Source organism: Pristiophorus japonicus, chromosome 1 (assembly GCF_044704955.1).
Source record: "Pristiophorus japonicus isolate sPriJap1 chromosome 1, sPriJap1.hap1, whole genome shotgun sequence".
Taxonomy (NCBI): Eukaryota; Metazoa; Chordata; class Chondrichthyes; family Pristiophoridae; genus Pristiophorus; species Pristiophorus japonicus.
In genome coordinates, this window is record NC_091977.1 from 42,043,585 (window position 1) to 42,066,895 (window position 23,311).

The 23,311-nt window shown below is 47.3% G+C and overlaps 1 protein-coding gene across 3 annotated transcripts in view; it reads left to right on the forward strand.

Moving 5' to 3' along the window:
• LOC139263028 (protein WWC2-like) overlaps positions 1–23,311 on the forward strand; it is a 296,134-nt gene that overhangs the window by 195,768 nt on the left and 77,055 nt on the right. For all 3 annotated transcript variants that reach the window (XM_070878495.1, XM_070878504.1, XM_070878514.1), the window contains exons 8-11: positions 1,870–1,943; positions 5,143–5,385; positions 6,376–6,465; positions 17,065–17,747. In XM_070878495.1, the coding sequence (XP_070734596.1) occupies positions 1,870–1,943; positions 5,143–5,385; positions 6,376–6,465; positions 17,065–17,747 (1,090 nt within the window). The remainder of the gene's footprint in view (positions 1–1,869; positions 1,944–5,142; positions 5,386–6,375; positions 6,466–17,064; positions 17,748–23,311) is intronic.

The following is a 23,311-nucleotide window of genomic DNA, read 5'->3' on the forward strand; positions in this document are numbered from 1 at the left end:
CTCAGAATCCAGGCTTGTGCATGAAAAATAGCCACTGGAGGGCTCCCGGCCTCTGTGCAATCCTATGCTGGGCTGGCATAAGCCATATGAAGACTTTTGTTTTACGTATATCTTTTGTGACAGGAACACTCTGCTAACAATCCAATCCATTTTGCACAGTACATGTTTGCTGGAGATAGTAGCTAATTTTCCCTCACTTGTTATCCGATTATGGATGAAATTAACTTCTTCAGAAAGCAGTCTGAACAACTTGCTACCTCAAATCACGTTCATGCCCTCACTCCAATTGTAGCTTGCTATCTGACCACTCGAGCATTTACTGATGGCATTTTAAGCATATGATGATAAATCCAAGTCATGTGCAGGTCAAGCTTCAATGTAAGCAGCTTACGGACTAGATTTGAGGCATGATCTGATGTTTTGTTCACTGGAATGCTAATTGGGTAGAATTTTTAATGGCTTAAAGGCCAATCATTGCAAGTGCTCGCAGTTCATGTGATGTTTACCAGGTTCAGATCAGATTAACCCGCTGGCCTTTATCACCTTCTTCTTACATCCATCAGGCCGAATGAGAAGAGATTGCATAATGCAGGGATGGAAATGTAATTAGGTTGCAAATCACCATTTGTTTGAAAACACATGGAGTTTTGTGACCTAGTTTTAGAAAATTAACTGGTTAGGAATAATTATGAGCTAGTTGCTCTGGTGACTTGTTGGTAAATGCACTGCCATGTGTGGTATTGAGTCATCCAGTCCAGCAGGTTAAAAAACGCCGTGATTTGCATTTGCTAACGAGACTTCCTCATCTGTGACCAAAACCAGCGGCCTAAAAATAGGGAATCGGCAGGAAATGGAGCCTGCCTCATAGAAACATATAAGATTCTGACTGGACTGGACAGGTTAGATGCGGGAAGAATGTTTCCGATGTTGGGGAAGTCCAGAACCAGGGGACACAGTCTTAGGATAAGGGGCAGGCCATTTCGGACTGAGATGAGGAGAAACTTCTTCACTCAGAGAGTTGTTAACCTGTGGAATTCCCTGCTGCAGAGAGTTGTTGATGCCAGTTCATTGGATATATTCAAGGGGGAGTTAGATATGGCCCTTGCGGCTAAAGGGATCAAGGGGTATGGAGAGAAAGCAGGAAAGGGGTCCTGAGGTGAATGATCAGCCATAATCTTAATGAATGGTGGTGCAGGCTCGAAGGGCCGGATGGCCTACTCCTGCACCTATTTTCTATGTTTCAATGTTTCTGCGGAATGGGATCGAGGGGCTGGATGGCCGACTCCTATTGGAAGGGGGAGAAATGGCCATTAACTTTAAATCTGGACATTAAGTCCTCAAACTAATCAGGTTTTGCTTTTACCAGACTTTAGTCATAAAGGCTCCAGATGTGGAAGATTTGAAAGCTGGCTGCGACTTTGACATTTCCCAGCAAACACTGTTAAATAGTTTAACACAGAACTAGTCAACAAAACGTCAGCGCCTGGAATTTCCACTGTGGCTCTTCTGATATCCCGCCATAACTTCAGTGGAAAAGCCTAGAGGAACAGTGTAACGACTGTCTTTTCCCCCAAGGTTTCTGCTGATCTTCCACTGAAGGTTTGTTCGGAGAGCCCACGTGGAAATCTGACCCACAAACCTTTAGCAACCAGCTACCTTATTAATCTTTCATATTTATTGACTTCCCTGAATCTGATTGGTAGAAAAGATTTTATATTGAACATTTTTAAACAGGGCTACAGGCCGCTTCATGTATTGTAATGGTTTGAGCACATCTACATGAGTGCCGCATCAAAAGATGATGTCAAAAATAGAAAGGCTTTTAAGAATATGTCACCTCATTTTTATTTTAAATGATTTTTTTTCTAGTTTGGCCCAAGAAGCCGAGCCAATCTGGCTGAGAAGGTCAGACTGAGTCTTCAGTACGAAGAGGCAAAGAGAAGGTAATCATTCCTTGGCTATAAAATTAAATCTCTTGTGGCATATTTTCTCATCAGGAAGACCAGTGTGATATGGAGGATATTTTTTCTACTTTCTCTCCATGGACATTAACATATTCATTTAGAATTGTATTCCTTTTCTCAAGTTGCGACAATCAGGCTTTAAAGAGGGAACTTCCTTATTTAATCTGGACTAGTTCTAGGCACCAGTACCGGAGGCAAAAGAACATGGAGGGGGTGGGGAGACTTCCTTTGGTAGCAACCTTGTGACCGTTTGCAGGAAAACCCTGAATTCTTTTAGGATTCATTTGCTAGAAATATCCAGCAGGAAATCTTCTCACTGTGTTTATAAGATTACTAACACAGAGCGACCAGCGGAGATCCCAACATGGTGCAAAAAGTGACACTGAAAGACCCAGAAGCCGAAAATCACCGTCCCCAAAGGGACGGCTACTGCGGGGTTTGGGCAGCCGATCGAAAAAATCGATCAGCCGCTGTGGTCGGGTGATTTTCCCTCCCCGAGCCATAATCAGCTGTGGGGGGGGGGGGGGGGGAGTTTGAGCGGTGCGCACTTCCACCGGAAACGGCGAGGTGAAGCCGCTGTAAAGGTAGGTTTCCTGCGACGAGCTCAGCTAAGTGCGGGCCGCTGAAAAGCGGCCAGAACAGGGAATTTCACCTACAAAAAGGTAGGACTTCTTCAGGCAGTGCCTCCACGAGGTATTCGAGTTGGTGCTCGAACGTGACAACGCTGGAGTTTTGCCGCGATCAGAACCCTTTGGAAGGGAAATAGTTTTATTAATTTTAGTGTTTTATATTTCAGATTCCATCATCCGCAGTATTTAGTTTTTCATATAGTTTTATTCATTGTTTTGGCTCCATTAAACCTGCTGAGTGCTGCTCAGAGGCTTGCCCATAATTTTGTACAACTTTCAGGTCTGGCACTTTAGTGGAGGCCTGTGGGCTGCAGAGACTTGCTTGGCAGGGTTCACCCTGAGGATGGGAGGAGTATTAAGAGGACGACACGTAGGAGAAGGTGTTGCCGTCAGCACTGTGCAGAGAGGCAGCGGGCAAGAGAGGCAGCAGCCATGATTCATACATTCTGCGCTCGACCAGTGTGCCCGCTGTCTTGACCGACCCCAATCAGGGTTGCGGTTGGCTACTTGGGGATAAGGGATATCCCCTGTCCAGTTGGCTGCTCACTCCACTGCGGAACCCCAGGACAGCGCCAGAGCATGCATACAATGACGCTCAATGTGCCACCAGGTGCGTTATCGAGCAGTGCATAGGCATCCTTAAGCAGAGGTTCCGGTGCCTGGACCGCTTTGGTGGCACCTTGCAGTACTCTCCTCAATGGGTTTCCATAATCATCGTGGTCTGCTGCATGCTGCACAACCTGGCCATCATGAAGGGACAGCCGCTGGAGGTTGAGCCAGCAGTACCACCTGAGGAGGAGGTGCAGGATCTCCGTCGTCCTCCCAACATTTCATTGTAAATGGCCACAAAAAGGTGGGGGTAGCACCAGGAGGTGTCAGCCCATCGCAACCCTGGAAGGGCTGGATTCGGACTGGCCAGCACCCTCCCGGGAGGGTGCGTCCTCACATTTATGGAGGTGCCTGACACCTCCCCTGCAATCTCCCTCCATGCATTTTGTACTGGCGGTCTGCCAAGTCTCCCCACATCAGGAAACAGTATTCTTCTGTCCTCCACACTGTCCATCAGTGTCTGCAGCTCCATATCAGTGAACCTGTTGGTTCTCCTTGCACCTCTTACACCAGACATCCTTCCAAACTCCTCCTTTCCCCCCCCCCCCCCCCCCCCCCCCCCCCCCCCCCCAGGGCCTTGCTGCAAACCCAGGCCTTTAAAAAGGCCAGGGAGTAGCTGGATTGTTAGAAACCCTTACCTGCATGCTGAATTTCTCAGTGGTGATAACGCTCAAATTAACAGCCACACCGCTGAAAAATCCACTTTGGAAGGGTTCATTAGCGCTGGAACCCATTTGTTCACTTTTGGAGCTGAATATGGGGTGGCCCAGCCATGAAAAACTTTCAGTGCTAATAGTCACAAAAAGGTGGGAGGAGCACCAGCTTTCCAGTGGTACTGAATTTCGGGCCCCCAGTTTCAATGGTTCTGCATTGTGGGTTATGAAGGTAGAACCCTCCAAGAAAGAGGGAACATTGTTATCCGGATTCCATTTAACATCAAGTGATTCAGAGTAACATCAGTTTTTGTATCTGCTTCTGTTGATTTGTGAATACATCGGCTTAGAATATTTTAGGTGAAGCATTTCACATAATGTGAAGTAAAAGGGGATAATATACGTTTATGGCAGATTATTCAGTTCTATATTATATCTGTAGCACATGTAATCCATTATTTCTGACAGCTGTACCAAAGTAATTGCATTCTACAATAAAATCTCAACTCTTGCAGAAATATCCTATAGATAAAAGAACAAATATAGCAAGGGATTTTTTCTTTTGAAAATTTAAGTTCTGTCTTTTCTAAAACTTCAATTATTTACATTTTGATACTTTCTAATTTAAATATCTCTAGGAACCATTTCCCATAGGGTCTTCTTCTGAAATTTAGGGGTGGGTTTTAACTCTCCCTTCCCACACTGTGGAAGACATGCCCACTGCTTACACACCCTGATCTGGCTGACTGCAATTTTAAACTGCGGGCAGCAAGGACACCCACTCCAAGCCAGTTTAAATATGCAGATTGGCTCAAATGACGAACACAGCAATTTGGGGACTTCCAATTATCCTCCAGAGCACCCATTCCAATATAACTAATAATTGATGATCCTCCCCTTTGACTGTGGATGGAAGACATAAATCCAGAATTGGTTACTAACCCACTGTTTTGCGATTCTGTCAATTGAATGGTGCATGTTAATTCCTGACATATTTTGAGTAAATTATTCAAATATCCCAAACTTGCATGTACATGCTCCCTTTTCCTGTATTTATGTTCATTGTGTAAGTAGTTTTTTTTGGCCATTATTAGTCTACTAACTATCTGTTTCTGTCTCTGTTCCTTGAGTCACATACACATTTACACATTCTCACTTGCGCCTTCACTTTCTCAACCTTCTCTCCACCTCTTGGAGAAGGTGCCACAAATATGAGTTGTTCTTTTAATGTAAAATAGTCAGCAAATTGTAATAACAAAATGTATTTATTACATTTCTTTATTTCAGAATAGCAAATATAAAAATCGATTTGTCGAAGCTGGACTCCGAGGCCTGGCCAGGGATGCTTGACGTTGAGCGAGACAAGTTGATGCTGATTAATGAGAAAGAAGAACTCCTGAAAGAATTGCAATTTGTAACACTACGGAAATGCTCGCAGGATGAGCTGGAGCGACTAGAAGCAGAGAGAAAGCGATTGGAAGAGGAGCTTCATTCTGCACCGAACACGCCCAGTGAAGCACTGGCTGAGAGGTCTGTGCGGTGATTTTATCCCTGGATTCCCCAGAGGCCTTTAGGCAGCATAAGGGCATCATGGTGACTTTTTGTTAAATGTTGGAGGGAGGGATGATGATTGCAAGGAGAGACCTGGGGAGGTGTTTGTGCATAAATCCTTTGAAGGTGGCCTGACAGGTTAACAACGCAGTTAATAAAGCACATGGCATCCTGGGCTTTATAAATAGAGGCATAGAGTACAAAAGCCACAAAGGTATGGTTAACCTATATAAAACACTAGTTCGGCCCCAGCTCTAATATTGTGTCCAATTCTGGGCACCACACTTTAGGAAGGATGTGAAGGCTTTGGAGAGGGTACAGAAGAGATTTACTAGAATGGTTCCAGGGATGAGGGATTACGGTTACGTGGATCGACTGGAGAAGCTGGGGTTGTTCTCTTTAGAGCAGAGAAGATTGAGGAGATTTGATAGAGGTGTTTAAAATCATGAAGGGTTTAGATAGAATAAATAAAGTGGCTGAAGGGGCGATAACCAGAGGGCACAGGTTTAAGGTGATTGGCAAAAGAAACAAACGACATGAGGAAAAACTTTTTTACACAACGAGTGGTTAGGATTTGGAATGCACTGCCTGATAGGGTGGTGGATACAGATTCAATCGTAGACTTCAAAGGGGAATTGGATAAATACTTGAAGGAGAAATACTTGCAGGGGTATGAGAAAAGAGCGGGGGAGTGGGACTAATTGGAAATTGCTGACATAGTCTCGATGAGCCGAATGACCACCACCTGCGTTGTTCTATGATTCTATGATTCTCTTATTTAGAACATCTTAAATACAAAAGTCAGTGAGGCCAGAAAGCTATGGGACGGTTATGATGGCATAAGCACCGAGAAGGATTTTTTATAACGATTGTTTTACTGCCGTCTTTGTGTTTAGTTTATTTTCTGTGTCTCACACATATGCCAATCCCAGTTTACTGAGTGCGATCGAAAAATGCTTTTATTTTCAGACTAAAATTACAAGAGAAGAGAAAGGGTCTTGTGCAGCAGCTTGAGGATGCGACCCAACTAACTATGTATCTACATTCACAACTTAAAAGGTACACATTCCCATGACGGTCATGGACAATTCAAACCTTTAATTACAATTATTTCTAGATTTGAACTGAATAATCAAATAAGAATGATGATTATATGGAGGATTTTTCTGTTTTCAATTTTGTGTTGATCAATGGTCCTGTCACAAAGCGGGCGTGGGCACTGTACCCTACTGTACACCCATGCTGGGCAACCTTCAAACTCCATTCTATTTGCTGAGACACCTTCAGCACTCCTGTTCACTACCCTCTCAGCTAGCAAATAGAATTGTTTTGAATAAAAATAGAAAATGCACAGCAGAGGACAGCCAGTATTAGAATCTGTTTTATTCCTGGTTTACTAATTGGGGACTAAACTGCCCGCGTAGAATAAATAAAGAACTTGCATTTATATAGCGCATGTCACGACCTCAAGACCCCCCAAAACGCTTTACAGCCAATGAAGTACTTTTGAAGTGTAGTCTCTGTTGCAATGTAGGAAATATGGCAGCCACCTTGCACACTCCCACAAACAGCAGTGTGACGATGGTCAGATAATCTGCTTTAGTGATGTTGGTTGAGGGCTAACTATTGGCTCACGACATTGGGGAGCACTCCCCTTCAAAATGGGATCTTTTATGTCCAACTGAGATGGCAGATGGGACCTTAGTATAATCTCTCATCCTCCGACTGTGCAGCACTCCCTCAGCACTGCACTGGAATGTCAGCCCAGATTATCTGCTCGAATCTCTGAAGTGAGACTCTGAACCCACAACCACCTGACTCAAGAGGCGAGAGTGTTACCAAGTTAGCAAGGGTCGACACCAGTAAAATCGATGTGCTGGCCCAGCTGTGATAGAAATGGAAACTCTAATCCAGAATCAGCTGGGGTTCATTCAGTGCGATATTGGCATGTTACAGAGTTAGTTGTGAGTTTGCCTTTCAGCAGCAGGTGATACCATGCTTTGTGCTTCTGAATATGCTTTCAATGGATAAAATATTAGATTACAACAACAACTTGTATTTATATAGCGCCTTTTATGTAGTAAAACACCCCAAGGTGTTTCACAGGAGTGTTACAAGACAAAACAAATAAATTTGACACTGAGCCACACAAGAAGAAATTACGGCCGGTGACCAAAAGCTTGGTCAAAGGGGTAGGTTTTACGGAGCATCTTAAAGGAGGAGAGCGAGGCGGAGAAGTTTAGGGAAGGAGTTCCAGAACTTAGGGCCTAGGCAGCTAAAGGCACGACCACCAATGGTTGAGCGATTATAATCAGGAATGCAGAATTTGGGGAGCGCAGACATTAAGGGGGGCAGGGGAGGGTTGAGGCTGAAGGAGATTAGAGATAGGGGCGAGGCCATGGAGGGATTTGAAAACAAGGATGAGAATTTTGAAATTGAGGTACTGCTTAACCGGGAGCCAATGTAGGTCAGCGAGCACAGGGGTGATGTTGATGATGGATGGGTGATTACTGAAATAAGGTGCTGGCATAGGCTGAACAGATGTACAGTTTACCAGAAGCTTTGTCAAGTTGTAAAGGGAAGTTTTGAGAGAAGTAATGTGAGACGGCAGAAAACATAGTGCGAAAGATGCACAAGTTAAACATTTTTCTTGAAATATTGGCTCTCAATCAAGTGAAACTGGTCACTAAGTGACCACGAGTTTCTGATTAGGTGTAAGCAAAAAAAGGTTGTCCTGTTTTCTGCTTCAAGGTAATTCTAGCTTTCCACCGTGTTCGATAAAATCAAATGGAAATGAAACCACATTAATTGTCATTGACTTCTGTTTATTCTGGGTAACATCTGATTCTTGCAGTGTGTGGGTCAGAGACTGTAGGTTACACTCTCAAGACTCGGGCTGCAATATAAAAGCAGTTTTTGAATTAAATTTCAAATTTGATGCCGTTCTGTAAAAACCAATGCGTATAAGGTGGCCAAGGTTAGTGGGAAACTAGAAGATTGGGAAAATTTTAAACGACAGCAAAGAATGACTAAGAAAGCAATAAAGAAAGGAAAGATAGATTCCGAAAATAAACTTGCGCAAAACATAAAAACAGATAGTAAAAGCTTTTACCGATATATAAAACGGAAGAGAGTGACTAAAGTAAATGTTGGTCCCTTAGAAGAATGAGAAGGGGGATTTAATAATGGGAAATGTGGAAATGGCTGAGACCGTAAACAATTATTTTGCTTTGGTCTTCACAGTGGAAGACACAAAAACCATGTCAAAAATTGCTGGTCACGGAAATGTGGGAAGGGAGGACCTTGAGACAATCACTATCACTAGGGGGGGTAGTGCTGGACAGGCTAATGGGACTCAAGGTAGACAAGTCCCCTGGTCCCGATGAAATGCATCCCAGGGTTTTAAAAGAGATGGCGGAAGTTATAGCAGATGCATTCGTTATAATCTACCAAAATTCTCTGGACTCTGGGGGTTACCAGCGGATGGAAAGCAGCTAATGTAACGTCTCTGTTTTAAAAAGGGGGCAGACAAAAGGCAGGTAACTATAGGCCGGTTAGTTTAACATCTGTAGTGGGGAAAATGCTTGAAGCTATCATGAAAGAAGAAATAGCGGGACATCTAGATAGGAATAGTGCAATCAAGCAGACACAACATGGATTCATGAAGGGGAAATCATGTTTAACTAATTTACTGGAATATGGTGGAATTCTGCATTAGGATGGAGAATGAAACAGTTAATTCAGAGACCATGGTCCAGAACTTAAAGAAGGGTAACTTTGAAGGTATGAGGCGTGAATTGGCTAGGATAGATTGGCGAATGATACTTAAGGGGTTGACTGTGGATGGGCAATGGCAGACATTTAGAGACCGCATGGATGAACTACAACAATTGTACATTCCTGTCTGGCGTAAAAATAAAAAAGGGAAGGTGGCTCAACCATGGCTATCAAGGGAAATCAGGGACAGTATTAAAGCCAAGGAAGTGGCATACAAATTGGCCAGAAATAGCAGCGAACCCGGGGACTGGGAGAAATTTAGAACTCAGCAGAGGAGGACAAAGGGTTTGATTAGGCCAGGGAAAATGGAGTACGAGAAGAAGCTTGCAGGGAACATTAAGACGGATTGCAAAAGTTTCTATAGATATGTAAAGAGAAAAAGGTTAGTAAAGACAAACGTAGGTCCCCTGCAGTCAGAATCAGGGGAAGTCATAACGGGGAACAAAGAAATGGCGGACCAATTGAACAAGTACTTTGGTTCGGTATTCACTAAGGAGGACACAAACAACCTTCCGCATATAAAAGGGGTCAGAGGGTCTAGTAAGAAGAAGGAACTGAGGGAAATCCTTATTAGTCGGGAAATTGTGTTGGGGAAATTGATGGGATTGAAGGCCGATAAATCCCCAGGGCCTGATGGACTGCATCCCAGAGTACTTAAGGAGGTGGCCTTGGAAATAGTGGATGCATTGACAGTAATTTTCCAACATTCCATAGACTCTGGATCAGTTCCTATGGAGTGGAGGGTAGCCAATATAACCCTACTTTTTTAAAAAAAGGAGGGAGAGAGATAACAGGGAGAGAGATGTCAGTCTGACATCGGTAGTGGGTAAAATGATGGAATCAATTATTAAGGACGTCATAGCAGTGCATTTGGAAAGAGGTGATATGATAGGTCCAAGTCAGCATGGATTTGTGAAAGGGAAATCATGCTTGACAAATCTTCTGGAATTTTTTGAGGATGTTTCCAGTAGAGTGGACAAGGGAGAACCAGTTGATGTGGTATATTTGGACTTTCAGAAGGCTTTCGACAAGGTCCCACACAAGAGATTAATGTGCAAAGTTAAAGCACATGGGATTGGGGGTAGTGTGCTGACATGGATTGAGAACTGGTTGTCAAACAGGAAGCAAAGAGTAGGAGTAAATGGGGACTTTTCAGAATGGCAGGCAGTGACTAGTGGGGTACCGCAAGGTTCTGTGCTGGGGCCCCAGCTGTTTACACTGTACATTAATGATTTAGACGAGGGGATTAAATGCAGTATCTCCAAATTTGCGGATGACACTAAGTTGGGTGGCAGTGTGAGCTGCGAGGAGGATGCTATGAGGCTGCAGAGCGACTTGGATAGGTTAGGTGAGTGGGCAAATGCATGGCAGATGAAGTATAATGTGGATAAATGTGAGGTTATCCACTTTGGTGGTAAAAACAGAGAGACAGACTATTATCTGAATGGTGACAGATTAGGAAAAGGGGAGGTGCAAAGAGACCTGGGTGTCATGGTACATCAGTCATTGAAGGTTGGCATGCAGGTACAGCAGGCGGTTAAGAAAGCAAATGGCATGTTGGCCTTCATAGCGAGGGGATTTGAGTACAGGGGCAGGGAGGTGTTGCTACAGTTATACAGGGCCTTGGTGAGGCCACACCTGGAGTATTGTGTACAGTTTTGGGCTCCTAACCTGAGGAAGGACATTCTTGCTATTGAGGGAGTGCAGCGAAGGTTCACCAGACTTATTCCCGGGATGGCGGGCCTGACCTATCAAGAAAGACTGGATCAACTGGGCTTGTATTCACTGGAGTTCAGAAGAATGAGAGGGGACCTCATAGAAACGTTTAAAATTCTGACGGGATTTGACAGGTTAGATGCAGGAAGAATGTTCCCAATGTTGGGGAAGTCCAGAACCAGGGGACACAGTCTAAGGATAAGGGGTAAGCCATTTAGGACCGAGATGAGGAGGAATTTCTTCACCCAGAGAGTGGTGAACCTGTGGAATTCTCTACCACAGAAAGTTGTTGAGGCCAATTCACTAAATATATTCAAAAAGGAGTTAGATGAAGTCCTTACTACTAGGGGGATCAAGGGGTATGGTGAGAAAGCAGGAATGGGGTACTGAAATTGCATGTTCAGCCATGAACTCATTGAATGGCGGTGCAGGCTAGAAGGGCCGAATGGCCTACTCCTGCACCTATTTTCTATGTTTCTATGTTTCTTTGAGGATATAACGAGCATGGTGGATAGAGGTGTACCGATGGATGTGGTGTATTTAGATTTCCAAAAGGCATTAGATAAGGTGCCACACAAAAGGTTACTACAGAAGATAAAGGCACACGGAGTCAGAGGAAACGTATTAGCATGGATCGAGAATTGGCTGGCTAACAGAAAGCAGAGAATCGGGATAAATGGGTCCTTTTCGGGTTGGAAATCGGTGGTTAGTGGTGTGCCACAAGGATCGGTGCTGGGACCACAACTGTTTACAATATACATAGATGACCTGGAAGAGGGGACAGAGTGTAGTGTAACAAAATTTGCAGATGACACAAAGATTAGTGGGAAAGCGGGTTGTGTAGAGGACACAGAGAAGCTGCAAAGAGATTTAGATAGGTTAAGTGAATGGGCTACGGTTTGGCAGATGGAATACAATGTCGGAAAATGTGAGATCATCCACCTTGGGAAAGAAAAAACAGTAAAAGGGAATATTATTTGAATGGGGAGAAATTACAACATGCTGCGGTGCAGAGGGACCTGGGGGTCCTTGTGCATGACTTCCAAAAAGTTAGTTTGCAGGTTCAGCAGGTAATCAGGAAGGCGAATGGAATGTTGGCCTTCATTGCGAGAGAGATGGAGTACAAAAGCAGGGAGGTCCTGCTGCAACTGTACAGGGTATTGGTGAGGCCGCACCTGGAGTACTGCGTGCAGTTTTGGTCACCTTACTTGAGGAAGGATATACTAGCCTTGGAGGGGGTACAGAGACGATTCACTAGGCTGATTCTGGAGATGAGGGGGTTACCTTATGATGATAGATTGAGTAGACTGGGTCTTTATTCGTTGGAGTTCAGAAGGATGAGGGGTGATCTTATAGAAACATTTAAAATAATGAAAGGGATAGACAAGATAGAGACAGAGAGGTTGTTTCCACTGGTCGGGGAGACTAGAACTAGGGGTAACAGCCTCAAAATACGGGGGAGACAATTTAAAACCGAGTTGAGAAGGAATTTCTTCTCCCAGAGGGTTGTGAATCTGTGGAATTCTCTGCCCAAGGAAGCAGTTGAGGCTAGCTCATTGAATGTATTCAAGTCACAGACAGATAGATTTTTAACCAATAAGGGAATTAAGGGTTACGGGGAGAGGGCAGGTAAGTGGAGCTGAGTCCACGGCCAGATCAGCCATGATCTTATTGAATGACGGAGCAGACTCGAGGGGCTAGATGGCCTACTCCTGTTCCTAATTCTTATGTTCTTATGTTGCTGCTGCATTTGTGATTTTAATCCTTCCACCTTCTTTTTTCCCACCCATATTCACCCCTTCCTCCTCTCTCGGACCCATTTTGACTCCTGTCTGAGTACGGTTCTGTCAGACTTATGGTGTATCTTCATTGGTGATTCTCAGCATCCGTGTGTGCACATCCTGTCCAGCAGGATAGCAATCAGGCCCACCAGGGAAACCCTGGCCAGATTTCCCCCATCCCTACTGTAGGGACACTGAGACCAATTGCAAGGCATCTCCCACTAGCCTGATCGAGGTCGGCTAACTCAGCACAAATTGAACCTGTGACCTTCCCAGTTTGTGCAGCTCAGCAATCAGTGAATAACCTTGTCGAGACATCAGGAAGCTGATGCAAAATGTAAAATAATTTACATCCCTTGAGGGTATTCAGAGCTCCAATCTAATTCTTGGGTTCAGAGGACACACACAAACAATTTGAGCTCCGGTCTCCATGTTTACAGAAACATAGAAAATAGGTGCAGGAATAGGCCATTCGGCCCTTCGAGCCTGCACCGCCATTCAACAAGATCATGGCTGATCACCCCAGCACCTCCCCCCACACCCCCCAACCCCCCCAGCCGCAAGGACCACATCCAACTCCCTCCCGAACACATCCAATGAACTGGCATCAGCAACTCTCCGTGGCAGGGAACCCCACAGGCCCCTCCCAATCCCAGCCTCAAACAGACCAAACCCCCACCCCCCCGGCTCCGGACCCACCCAACACCGGGAACACTCCCCTCGCACCCAACCCACACCGTCCCGTCAGAATCCTTCCCAAATGCCGAACACCCCCGGATGTCGAGCCCCCAGCCCCGGCCATCCCGGAGCCACGCCCCCGCAATGCCAACGACACCACATCCACCAACCGCCAGCTGCGCAGTCAACCCGTCCACCCCACTCTGAACACTCCCCGCACCGAGGCACAGAGCCCCCAGGCCCGCCCCTCCAACACACTTTGCCCCCCCAGACCTCCGCTGCAATGTGGCCCCTCCCGTCCCCCGCCCTGGGTTTCCCCACCCCCCACCTCCACCACTCTCCCCTTCATCCCCCGCCCCCGTCCCCCCTCATCTTCCCTCTGCCTCCCCGCATAGGCTCCTATCTTGGTGGCGGTAACCTGCTGGGGCCGGGAAGTCCTGCTCCCGCCGCAGAATTGGCCTTACCCCCACTCAATGGAAACGGAGTGCAATTTCCCACACTCCACTTCCTTTGGGGGCAGTTACCGGGGCATGACTGGATGCTCCTGTGACAGTTTGAACTGCTGCTCTCCACTCTCCCGTCCTGTGACAGTGGGAACTGGTGCTCTCCACTCTCTGTCCTGTGACAGTTTGAACTGGTGCTCTCCACTCTCTGTCCTGTGACAGTGGGAACTGGTGCTCTCCACTCTCTGTCCTGTGACAGTTTGAACTGGTGCTCTCCACTCTCTGTCCTGTGACAGTGGGAACTGGTGCTCTCCACTCTCCCGTCCTGTGACAGTGGGAACTGGTGCTCTCCACTCTCCCGTCCTGTGACAGTGGGAACTGGTGCTCTCCACTCTCCCGTCCTGTGACAGTTGGAACTGGTGCTCTCCACTCTCTGTCCTGTGACAGTTTGAACTGGTGCTCTCCACTCTCTGTCCTGTGACAGTTTGAACTGGTGCTCTCCACTCTCCCGTCCTGTGACAGTGGGAACTGGTGCTCTCCACTCTCTGTCCTGTGACAGTGGGAACTGGTGCTCTCCACTCTCCCGTCCTGTGACAGTTGGAACTGGTGCTCTCCACACTCTGTCCTGTGACAGTTGGAACTGGTGCTCTCCACTCTCTGTCCTGTGACAGTTTGAACTGGTGCTCTCCACTCTCTCTCCTGTGACAGTTTGAACTGGTGCTCTCCACTCTCCCGTCCTGTGACAGTTGGAACTGGTGCTCTCCACTCTCTGTCCTGTGACAGTTGGAACTGGTGCTCTCCACTCTCTGTCCTGTGACAGTTTGAACTGGTGCTCTCCACTCTCTGTCCTGTGACAGTTTGAACTGGTGCTCTCCACTCTCTGTCCTGTGACAGTTTGAACTGGTGCTCTCCACTCTCTCGTCCTGTGACAGTTTGAACTGGTGCTCTCCACTCTCTGTCCTGGGACAGTTTGAACTGGTGCTCTCCACTCTCTCGTCCTGTGACAGTTTGAACTGATGCTCTCCACTCTCTCTCCTGTGACAGTTTGAACTGGTGCTCTCCACTCTCTGTCCTGTGACAGTGGGAACTGATGCTCTCCACTCTCCCGTCCTGCGACAGTTGGAACTGGTGCTCTCCACTCTCTGTCCTGTGACAGTGGGAACTGATGCTCTCCACTCTCTGTCCTGCGACACTTGGAACCGGTGCTCTCCATTCTCTGTCCTGTGACAGTTTGAACTGGTGCTCTCCACTCTCCCATCCTGTGACAGTTGGAACTGGTGCTCTCCACTCTCCCGTCCTGTGACAGTTGGAACTGGTGCTCTCCACTCTCCCGTCGTGTGACAGTTTGAACTGATGCTCTCCACTCTCCCATCCTGTGACAGTTTGAACTGGTGCTCTCCACTCTCCTGTCCTGTGACAGTTTGAACTGGTGCTCCCCACTCTCTGTCCTGTGACAGTTGGAACTGGTGCTCTCCACTCTCCCGTCCTTATGATCAGGTTGTACTTCTGTAGTCACTTGCAGGTATGCATTCACACCCAATGTGGTACTGAGGGCTAGGAATTCATCTCGGGCGCTGGCATAACATGGCGGTATCAGTTTGGCTGCTCGTTGCACACAGCGCCAGATATTCTGTTCCACTGCAGTCAATGCAACTGAATATCAGGCACTGCATATAATGGGCGGCTAAACCAATAGTGCTGGTTTTGTCCGAGACAAATTTCTAGGCCAAGATTTCTGAAGAAATTTGACAAGCAGCGCTTTTCTCTCGCTCTTTCTTTTTTGTGCGCTTGCATACCATAAATCAGACACCTTCAGGTGCTTTGCCATGACAGCACCATGCTCACAGCCCATTGTGGGAAACTGTAGAGACATGGGCTGCACCAGCATATGCACAGCAGTTGTTCCTGAAATTGGTAACATCATCAAAATGTTGTCTGTATTTGTGTTTAAGAATCTAAATAGATAAATAGGCAAGTGATTAATACTCCACGCCTGCTAATCGGCTTTCACAATGGGTGGTTCTCCACATCTGGTGGGAAGTAATTCACGTGACGCATACTGCTAAAGAGCCCCCCAAATACATGTAATAATTTCCATTAAAATGGAGAGGAAAAAGAACTACTCTGTTTGCTATTTGTAGAAGAATCATAGACCCGATTTTGCCAGGAAAGGGGTACTGAAAGGGGAAATGGTGGTGCAGGCTCGAAGGGCCGAATGGCCTACTCCTGCACCTATTTTCTATGTTTCTAGGAACAGTGAATCAAGGAAATCTTCCCCGCCTTGTTCTAATGCTCTCCTGATGTAGTGAGCTCAACAGATCAAGAAGGTCCCAGATAGTTATCTGTCCCTAACATTCCCCTGGCAGAGCTAAGCTAACTGAATTGGCCTCGGTGCATCATGGCTCAGGGAGGAGACTAGATGCCCGCTCCTGATCACGATCTGTGACTCGTGTTGGAATGTGTGTGTGTGTGCACGCACTTGTGTCAGGAAGCTTTACAAAGGTGAGGATGGATCAGGGTGGTTATTGGATGGGACTCAGCTGTGATGCCTCCTGCAGTTGAATAGTATTTACTAAGTTATAATACTCCAGTATGTATTAATCGAAATAATCGCTTTCCATGTTGTACAGTCTCCTTGTGATAATAGGAAATCATTTTTCATGCAATATTTCAAATTGAAATCTACTTCAGTTTTTTTGCCCCTAAAAGTAAATTATCCGATAACTTTAGTTAAGCAATCTATGTAACGCAGCAAATTCTGAAACGATTTTAGAGTGAGCAGATCATTTTAATTAAGCGACTTTAAATTAAGAGCTGTGGACTGCAGCCGAATCCCTTTAGTTTGATGCTGGAGCTTTGAATTGTGTTTCAATTGCTCTGGATAGGGTTCACAGTTAAATGTTAATCTGCACTGCATTAATAACACACTGCTGTACCCTTAGGGGCAAGTTCATACAGATCAGCATTTCCAGAAGATTATAATTAATTATTTACTCTTAACCTCTCCTTAAATCGTGCTATAAAATATGAAAATTGGATACAAGTATTTTGGTATGATTATGTACTCGCACACAACTTTGCACATGGGGCATTAACTCCTCCCTACCCGGTACTCGTTAAATTGTTGAGAAATATGAAGCAGCCCTGAGTCAGTACTGTTAATAAGCAACGCGCTATTAAACCCGAGTTGCCATGGCTACGGTTTTGTCAAAGCGCTATTATGAAAAAACATTTCTCACTTAATGCATCTCCCTCGTTTGCAGCCTTTCAGCAAGCACACTGTCAGTCTCGTCTGGGAGCAGCCTGGGATCACTGACGTCAAGCCGGGGATCCCTCAACACTTCCAGCAGGGGATCGCTAAACTCACTCAGTTCCACTGAGCTTTATTACAGCCAGTCAGATCAAACACCTGACCTGGACTACCAGTACAAACTGGACTTCATGCTGCAAGAGAAAGGCGGTTACAATCCCTCGGGGCCCATCACCACCATCCATGAAAACGAGGTGGTAAAATCCCACAAAGAGCCAGGCTATGAGGACGCTGCAGACTTCTCCGCTTCAGGACATTCTGTGAAATCTTTAGTTGAGCCTCCGAAATCAGTGACCTCATTGTCGTCCAGATCTTCTCTCTCTTCCTTGTCTCCTCCCAGCTCACCGTTGGTCTCGGATGCAGTATTTTTGTCTTCGGCACAAGAGTCTCCCTTGCATCATCTCATGACGGACTTCGAAGACTGTGAATTGCACCGCGATTTCGCAAGCCTTGGCCTCTGCGGCAATAGTGACAACCGAATGATGCTGGAACCTGAGCAGACCAGCAGGACTCAAACACCCTACCTGAGCATCGAGTGTGGGATTCGAAGCAGAACTGGACAGTACCTGAACGAGACTAAAGGCCTTAGTGATGAACTGGCAGTTCCTCTTTCTACACTGACTGAAGGCATTGCAGGTAAGAGAGTCCAATCATTCAGAGGTAAGTGTGTAATGATTGGCTTGGATGTTGGCTCAGTGAAATAGCCACCCAAAGTGCTACTGAACCCTAAAGACTAGGAAGATCCCAGGGTCAATCACTGATCACTGCTGAGTTAGCTGACTTCAATCTAGAAGGACATCTGCAGCTTCCACACAGGGAAGACACATGAGTCAGCCACAAGAGGAGCCATTGAGACGAAGTCACAGGTTAGGCATGCATAAGAGGGGTTATAAGTAAATGCACAAGGGTGGTAAACGATGTTTATATTATTTTTCTACACTGTTTATTGTTCTGATAGTTGTTTACAACTATATTGAGTATGTATTAAATCTTTATTTTTCGCACCTATATCTGGGCTGCTGTATAAAGTGAGGTGAGCAGTAGCATCATCATCATCGGCAGTCCCTCGTAGTGGAGGATGACTTGCTTCCACTCTAAAAGTGAGTTCTCAGGTAATTGAAGAGTCCAATGCAGGAATTACAGTCTCTGTCACAGGTGGGGCAGACAGTGGTTGAAGGAAAGGGTGGGTGGGGAGCCTGGGTTTGCCGCACGCTCCTTCCGCTGCCTGCGCTTGGTTTCTGGTTGTTCTCGGTGATGAGACTCGCTCAGCGCCCTCCCGGATGCTCTTCCTTCACTTTGGGCGGTCTTGGGCCAGGGATTCCCAGGTGCCGGTGGGGATGTTGCATTTTATCAAGGAGGCTTTGAGGGTGTCCTTGAAGTGTTTCCTCTGCCCACCTGGGGCTCACTTGCCGTGTCGAGGCTCTGAGAAGAGCACTTGCTTAGGGAGTCTCGTGTCGGGCATGCGGACGATGTGGCCCACCCAACGGAGCTGATCGAATGTGGTCAGTGCTTCAATGCTAGAGATGTTGGCCTGGTCGAGAACACGGACGTTGGTGCATCTGTCTTCTTAATGGATTTGCAGGATCTTGCGAAGGCAGCATTGGTGGTACTTCTCCAGCGCTTTGTGGTGTCTGCTGTATATAGTCCACATTTCTGAGCCATATAGGAGGACGGGTATCACTATTGCCCTGTAAACCCTAAGCTTGGTGCCAGATTGAGGTCCTGGTCTTCAAACACTCTCTTCCTCAGGCGACCGAAGGCTGCGCTGGCACACTGGAGGCGGTGTTGGACCTCGTCGTCGATGCCTACCCTTGCTGATAGTAGGCTCCTGAGGTATGGAAAATGGTCCACGTTGTCCAAGACCTCACTGTAGATTTTGATAACTGGGGAGAGGCAGTGCTGTGTGGCAGGGTCAGGTTAGTAGAGCACCTTTGTCTTACAGATGTTTAGTGTAAGGCCTATGCTTTAATTCGCCTCGGTGAAGGTGTTGACGATGGCTTGAACTTTGGCCTCCAAGTGTGCACAGATGCCAGCGTCGTCTGTGTACTGTCACTCGATGACAGAGAATGGGACGACCTTGGATCTAGTCTGGAGGCGGTGGAGGTTGAACAGATTCCCATTTGTTACCGCGCAGAATGTTGAGCTGGGCAACGTTTCCAGTCTGAGCCCCTGATTGAGATTTCCGTTTTCTCTGTGAATCTTGGGATCTCTGCTTCTCTCTCTCTCCAGGATGATCAGGGCTGGGAACTCAACATCCAGGGGTATTCAACATTCAGGAAGGATAGAATAAAAGGAAAAGGAGGTGGGGTAGCATTGCTGGTTAAGGAGGAGATTAAGGCAATAGTTAGGAAGGACATTAGCTTGGATGATGTGGAATCTATATGGGTAGAGCTACAGAACACCAAAGGGCAAAAAACGTTAGTGGGAGTTGTGTACAGACCTCCAAACACTAGTAGTGATGTTCGGGAGGGCATCAAACAGGAAATTAGGGGTGCATGCAATAAAGGTGCAGCAGTTATAATGGGTGACTTTAATATGCACATAGATTGGGCTAACCAAACTGGAAGCAATACGGTGGAGGAGGATTTCCTGGAGTGCATAAGGGATGGTTTTTTTAGACCAATATGTCGAGGAACCAACTAGGGGGGAGGCCATCTTAGACTGGGTGTTATGTAATGAGAGAGGATTAATTAGCAATTTCGTTGTGCGAGGCCCCTTGGGGAAGAGTGACCATAATATGGTGGAATTCTGCATTAGGATGGAGAATGAAATAGTTAATTCAGAGACCATGGTCCAGAACTTAAAGAAGGCTAACTTTGAAGGTATGAGGCGTGAATTGGCTGGGATGGATTGGCGAATGATACTGAAGGGGTTGACTGTGGATGGGCAATGGCAGACATTTAGAGACCGCATGGATGAACTACAACAATTGTACATTCCTGTCTGGCATAAAAATAAAAAAGGGAAGGTGGCTCAACCGTTGCTATCAAGGGAAATCAGGGATAGTATTAAAGCCAAGGAAGTGGCATACAAATTGGCCAGAAATAGCAGCGAACCTGGGGACTGGGAGAAATTTAGAACTCAGCAGAGGAGGACAAAGAGTTTGATTAGGGCAGGGAAAATGGAGTATGAGAAGAAGCTTGCAGGGAACATTAAGATGGATTGCAAAACTTTCTATAGATATGTAAAGAGAAAAAGGTTAGTAAAGACAAACGTAGGTCCCCTGCAGTCAGAATCAGGGGAAGTCATAACGGGGAACAAAGAAATGGCGGACCAATTGAACAAGTACTTTGGTTCGGTATTCACAAAGGAGGACACAAACAACCTTCCAGTTATAAAAGGGGTCGGAGGGTCTAGTAAGGAGGAGGAACTGAGGGAAATCCTTATTAGCCGGGAAATTGTGTTGGGGAAATTGATGGGATTGAAGGCCGATAAATCCCCAGGGCCTGATGGACTGCATCCCAGAGTACTTAAGGAGGTGGCCTTGGAAATAGTGGATGCATTGACAGTCATTTTCCAACATTCCATTGACTCTGGATCAGTTCCTATAGAGTGGAGGGTAGCCAATGTAACCCCACTTTTTAAAAAAGGAGGGAGAGAGAAAACAGGGAATTATAGACCGGTCAGCCTGACATTGGTAGTGGGTAAAATGATGGAATCAATTATTAAGGATGTCATAGCAGTGCATTTGGAAAGCGGTGACATGATGGGTCCAAGTCAGCATGGATTTGTGAAAGGGAAATCATGCTTGACAAATCTTCTGGAATTTTTTGAGGATGTTTCCAGTAGAGTGGACAAGGGAGAACCAGTTGATGTGGTATATTTGGACTTTCAGAAGGCGTTCGACAAGGTCCCACACAAGAGATTGATGTGCAAAGTTAGAGCACATGGGATTGGGGGTAGTGTGCTGACATGGATTGAGAACTGGTTGTCAGACAGGAAGCAAAGAGTAGGAGTAAATGGGTACTTTTCAGAATGGCAGGCAGTGACTAGTGGGGTACCGCAAGGTTCTGTGCTGGGGCCCCAACTGTTTACACTGTACATTAATGATTTAGATGAGGGGATTAAATGTAGTATCTCCAAATTTGCGGATGACACTAAGTTGGGTGGCAGTGTGAGCTGCGAGGAGGATGCTGTGAGGCTGTAGAGCGACTTGGATAGGTTAGGTGAGTGGGCAAATGCATGGCAGATGAAGTATAATGTGGATAAATGTGAGGTTATCCACTTTGGTGGTAAAAACAGAGAGACAGACTATTATCTGAATGGTGACAGATTAGGAAAAGGGGAGGTGCAAAGAGACCTGGGTGTCGTGGTACATCATTGAAGGTTGGCATGCAGGTGCAGCAGGCGGTTAAGAAAGCAAATGGCATGTTGGCCTTCATAGCAAGGGGATTTGAGTACAGGGGCAGGGAGGTGTTGCTACAGTTGTACAGGGCATTGGTGAGGCCACACCTGGAGTATTGTGTACAGTTTTGGTCTCCTAACCTGAGGAAGGACATTCTTGCTATTGAGGGAGTGCAGCGAAGGTTCACCAGACTGATTCCCGGGATGGCGGGACTGACCTATCAAGAAAGACTGGATCAACTGGGCTTGTATTCACTGGAGTTCAGAAGAATGAGCGGGGACCTCATAGAAACATTTAAAATTCTGACGAGGTTAGATCCAGGAAGAAGGTTCCCAATGTTGGGGAAGTCCAGAACCAGAGGTCACAGTCTAAGGATAAGGGGTAAGCCATTTAGGACCGAGATGCGGAGGAACTTCTTCACCCAGAGAGTGGTGAACCTGTGGAATTCTCTACCACAGAAAGTTGTTGAGGCCAATTCACCAAATATATTTAAAAAGGAGTTAGATGAGGTCCTTACTACTAGGGGGATCAAGGGGTATGGCGAGAAAGCAGGAATGGGGTACTGAAGTTGAATGTTCAGCCATGAACTCATTGAATGGCGGTGCAGGCTCGAAGAGCCGAATGGCCTACTCCTGCACCTATTTTCTATGTTTCTATGTTTAGTTTTTTTTCTCCTTTTCTCTTTCTCTATTCCTATTTCTCTCTTTCTCTCGCTCAATCAAATTTTCTCTCTCTCTCTCGCCCTCTCTCTTGCCCTTTCTCTCTTTCTCGCTCTCTCGCCCTTTCTCTCTCTCGCCCTTTCTCTCTCGCCCTTTCTCTCTCTCGCCCTTCCTCTCTCTCGCTCTCTCTCTTTCGCTCGCCCTCTCTCTCTCTCTCTCTCTCATAAGAACAAAAGAAATAGGAGCAGGAGTAGGCCATACGGCCGCTCGAGCCTGCTCTGCCATTTAATACGATCATGGCTGATCCAATCATGGACTCGGGTCCACTTCCCTGCCTGCTCGCCATAACCCCTTATTCTCTCACTCTTCCCCCCCCTCTCTCTTTCCCCCTCTTTTTCTTTTTCCCCCTCTTACCCTCTCACCCCCACCTTCCCCCATCCTCTCACCGCCCTTCCCCCCTCCTCTCTCACCCCCTTCCCCCCTCCTCTCACCCCCTTCCCCCCTCCTCTCACCCCCCTTCCCCCCCTCCTCTCCCCCCCTTCCCCCCCTCCTCTCACCCCCCTCCCCCCCTCCTCTCACCCCCCTTCCCCCCCTCCTCTCACCCCCTTCCCCCCTCCTCTCACCCCCCCTCCTCTCACCCCCCCCTCCTCTCACCCCCCCCTCCTCTCACCCCCCCTCCTCTCACCCCCCCTCCTCTCCCCCCCCCTCCTCTCACCCCCCCCTCCTCTCACCCCCCCCCTCCTCTCACCCCCCTCCCTCTCACCCCCCCCTCCTCTCCCCCCCCCTCCTCTCCCCCCCCCTCCTCTCCCCCCCCTCCTCTCACCCCCCCTCCTCTCACCCCCCCCCTCCTCTCACCCCCCCCCCTCCTCTCACCCCCCCCCTCCTCTCACCCCCCCCCTCCTCTCACCCCCCCCTCCTCTCACCCCCCCCTCCTCTCACCCCCCCCTCCTCTCACCCCCCCTCCTCTCACCCCCCCCCTCCTCTCCCCCCCCCTCCTCTCACCCCCCTCCTCTCACCCCCCCCTCCTCTCACCCCCCCCTCCTCTCACCCCCCCTCCTCTCTCACCCCCCCCCTCCTCTCACCCCCCCCTCCTCTCACCCCCCCTCCTCTCACCCCCCCTCCTCTCACCCCCCCCTCCTCTCACCCCCCCTCCTCTCACCCCCCCCTCCTCTCACCCCCCCCCCCCTCCTCTCACC